The 2,857-nt window shown below is 30.9% G+C and overlaps 1 protein-coding gene across 1 annotated transcript; it reads right to left on the reverse strand.

Annotated features, from left to right (window-relative positions):
* Window positions 1-386: 386 nt before the first annotated feature.
* LOC108782001 (uncharacterized) lies at window positions 387-1,389 on the reverse strand. The gene is made up of 2 exons (XM_018550147.1): window positions 1,174-1,389; window positions 387-1,103 (listed from the first exon to the last, which is right to left on the reverse strand). The coding sequence occupies exons 1-2, from the start codon at window positions 1,387-1,389 to the stop codon at window positions 387-389; spliced, it is 933 nt and encodes a 310-aa protein (XP_018405649.1).
* Between the last annotated feature and the right edge of the window lie 1,468 nt (window positions 1,390-2,857).

Below are 2,857 nucleotides of genomic sequence, written 5' to 3' on the forward strand. Positions count from 1 at the left end.
GAAACTTCCACCAGAAATGTTAGATAGTGCAGCGCAGAAAATTTTTCAAATAACTTATGATCTCGTACAAAACTCAAGGATTCAGTAACTCACAGTCAGAGATTATTTTTTCGAAATATTTTAAATATGTTAAACATATATATTTTATAATATATATTTTTTTTTAATTTTATATAAAATGCTGTTTATATATAAAATACTATTTATGTTACTTAAGTTTAAACACTGTTTATGTTACTTAAGTTTAAGACACTGTTTATGTTACTTAAGTTTAAAATAAAACTAATGGTGCGTTCCGTTTTATTTTATTTATTTGTCGTACCGAAATTACTTAAAATGAAAAACATATGTATTTACAAAATGTATATCTTTAAATATAATAATTATTAAACATAATTATTCTGCCATGGTACAGATCCCTCATTATTAAAATACATACAAAACTTTTCTCGTATTTCCATATTTGTTCTAGAACTCATATAAGATCCTGCTTTTTGTATTTCACGATAAGCAGAACCGCTTGCAAGGGTCTGTCTCCATGAACCAGGTAAAAAGCAGCCATTGGAATCATAATGATCAATCATATTTATAAGAATGTATTCATTTTTGTTTACATCCTGTTTTCGTAACCAATTGTGCAAACAAATAATAGCTTGCACAATTTTTTCCACAGTTTCTACTTTACCAATTATTGGCTTCCTCAGTATTCGCCATTGACAGGCAATAGCACCAAACGAATTTTCAATTTTTTGCCTGGCACGGCTTAAACGATAGTTAAAAATATTTTTCTCTTTGGTCAGTCCGCCTTTTCCTGGATATGGTTGAAGTAAATACTCTTTTAAAGGGAACGCTTCGTCTCCGACAAGACAATATGGCAATTTCGGACCATTTTCTGAAATATTCTCTGCATCAGGTACATTCATTTCATTTCGTTCAAATTTTTTACCAAATTGGCATTCTTTAAAAACTCCACCGTCGCTGCGTCTACCATACGCTCCGATATCAACAAATGTAAATATATTATTAACATCGCATACTGCCATTAAAATAATACTGTGGCTGTGTTTATAGTTATAATATGTAGAGCCAGCATTAGCAGGACACTGAAAAAAATACAGTATTATAATAATAATGAAATACTTGCATATAAATGATATACTATTTAAAACATACTTGAATAACAATATGTTTGCCATCTATAGTGCCGATGCAGTGAGGAAAATTGCATTCACGATCGAAGTCTGCTGCAATACGTTTCCAATCTTCATTTGTATAAGAAGATGGAAGAACAATTGGACATAACACATTCCAAATTTCTTCGCATGTTTCTGATATGATATTCTTTACTGTTGTATATCCTATTAAGTATTGATATGATATTGATACCATTGAGTCCCCAGAAGCTAAATATCTAATATATAATGTGAAAAAATTAAACAAATATAAGTCGTTTTGAGAGAAAGAAACATTATTAGAGTCAATATAAATCAGTTAATATAAATCAATTAAGAGAAGTAATTCTATTTTCAGCTGAAATAGATCTTGGTGGTTTTAATAATATTCACATGCAAAGCTTTTGCAAATATATTTTTCAGTTTTTATAAACTGCATTGATTTAATTTGTTTAAACGCAATCGTCAACAAAAGTTGAAATAATTGTCCATTTAATAATAATGCTAATAATTATTCTAAATTGCTTATTGCGAAAAATATCACCTCAGTTACAGAACAAATCAAATCGGCGTATATATAGTTTATATATATGTAAAAACTAAAAAATATATTTCCAAACATTTATATATAAGTATTAAGCATAAAAATCTGTTTTGATAAAGCTGCCCATGGAAAAAGAAACAGCGAAACGGAATGTGAACGCTTTAAAATATTTGTAGTATCGCGTTGATCCTTTTAGTATTATTAATTTAATTTCTAATTGTATATATCAGTGAATATAAATTATAAACTATCTATATCATCATTTTGGATTGTTTAATATTGCTGCTTAAAATTTTTTTATATACAAAATTAAACAATTATAAAGCAATTAACCTGAGAGTTAAACACAAACGTTCTTCAGCACTAATAGGCTCTCTTAAAAATGTCTGCTTATGGAGTTTCGGTCCAACTATTTGTAATAGTTCTTCAAGTTGCGTTGATAACATGCGAAAATAATTAAAGAAATCTTGCATCTTCTAACCTCAAATATGGTAAAGTAGCTTTATAAAATCCGTATTTATCGCGATTTTTAAACAATGGTGCAATCCAAAACTTTTTTTTAGAGTAACATCGTTTTATTGTTTGACACTTCAGAAACATAGCAATGATAAAAATAGTATCATTTTCAATTTCACGTTCAAAAATTATTTTTCTATAATTTAACAACCAATGATAATATTTCTTTTTTCTCGAAGCCATAATACTGATATTAATACTGTAAATGATCTTCTTCTTTAATTAATAGCTCCCGCCTTCAAATAATGAAATAAGAGATCGATACGGCCAGATCACGTCTTTAATGAAAACCGAGTAGTTCTTCAGAACTCATGGTGGATGACATTTTCGTAAAAGACATGTATGTACATACGTACATGTATGTACATCAGTCGCTTAATTTTCGAGCTGCCCTATTTCATGTAAAAAGTTGTCGCTGTAACAATTCTGCGACAAAAGTTGTCACGTGACCTATTTTTGTCGCTGGAACAGCCAGTTTCAGCAGCTCGTGAAAAGGCACCTTAAAGCGACGGCCGAACTTGATCGAGGTCGGTATAACAGATTTGTGACCGTTCACTTACGCCCTCTGCCTGCCGCGCGCCGCCGCTGGCCCCGAGCCGCCGCTGGCCGTGCGCCGCCGCTGACC

Source organism: Cyphomyrmex costatus, unplaced genomic scaffold (assembly GCF_001594065.2).
Source record: "Cyphomyrmex costatus isolate MS0001 unplaced genomic scaffold, Ccosl1.0 scaffold939, whole genome shotgun sequence".
NCBI classification, from domain to species: domain Eukaryota; kingdom Metazoa; phylum Arthropoda; class Insecta; order Hymenoptera; family Formicidae; genus Cyphomyrmex; species Cyphomyrmex costatus.

Excerpts from the sequence above, each read along its gene's own strand:
- LOC108782001 (XM_018550147.1), bottom strand. The coding sequence starts at position 1,389 with ATGGTATCAATATCATATCAATACTTAATAGGATATACAACAGTAAAG. Across the intron at positions 1,104-1,173 it reads GCAAACATATTGTTATTCAA|TGTCCTGCTAATGCTGGCTC; the intron begins GTATGTTTTAAA and ends TATTTTTTTCAG.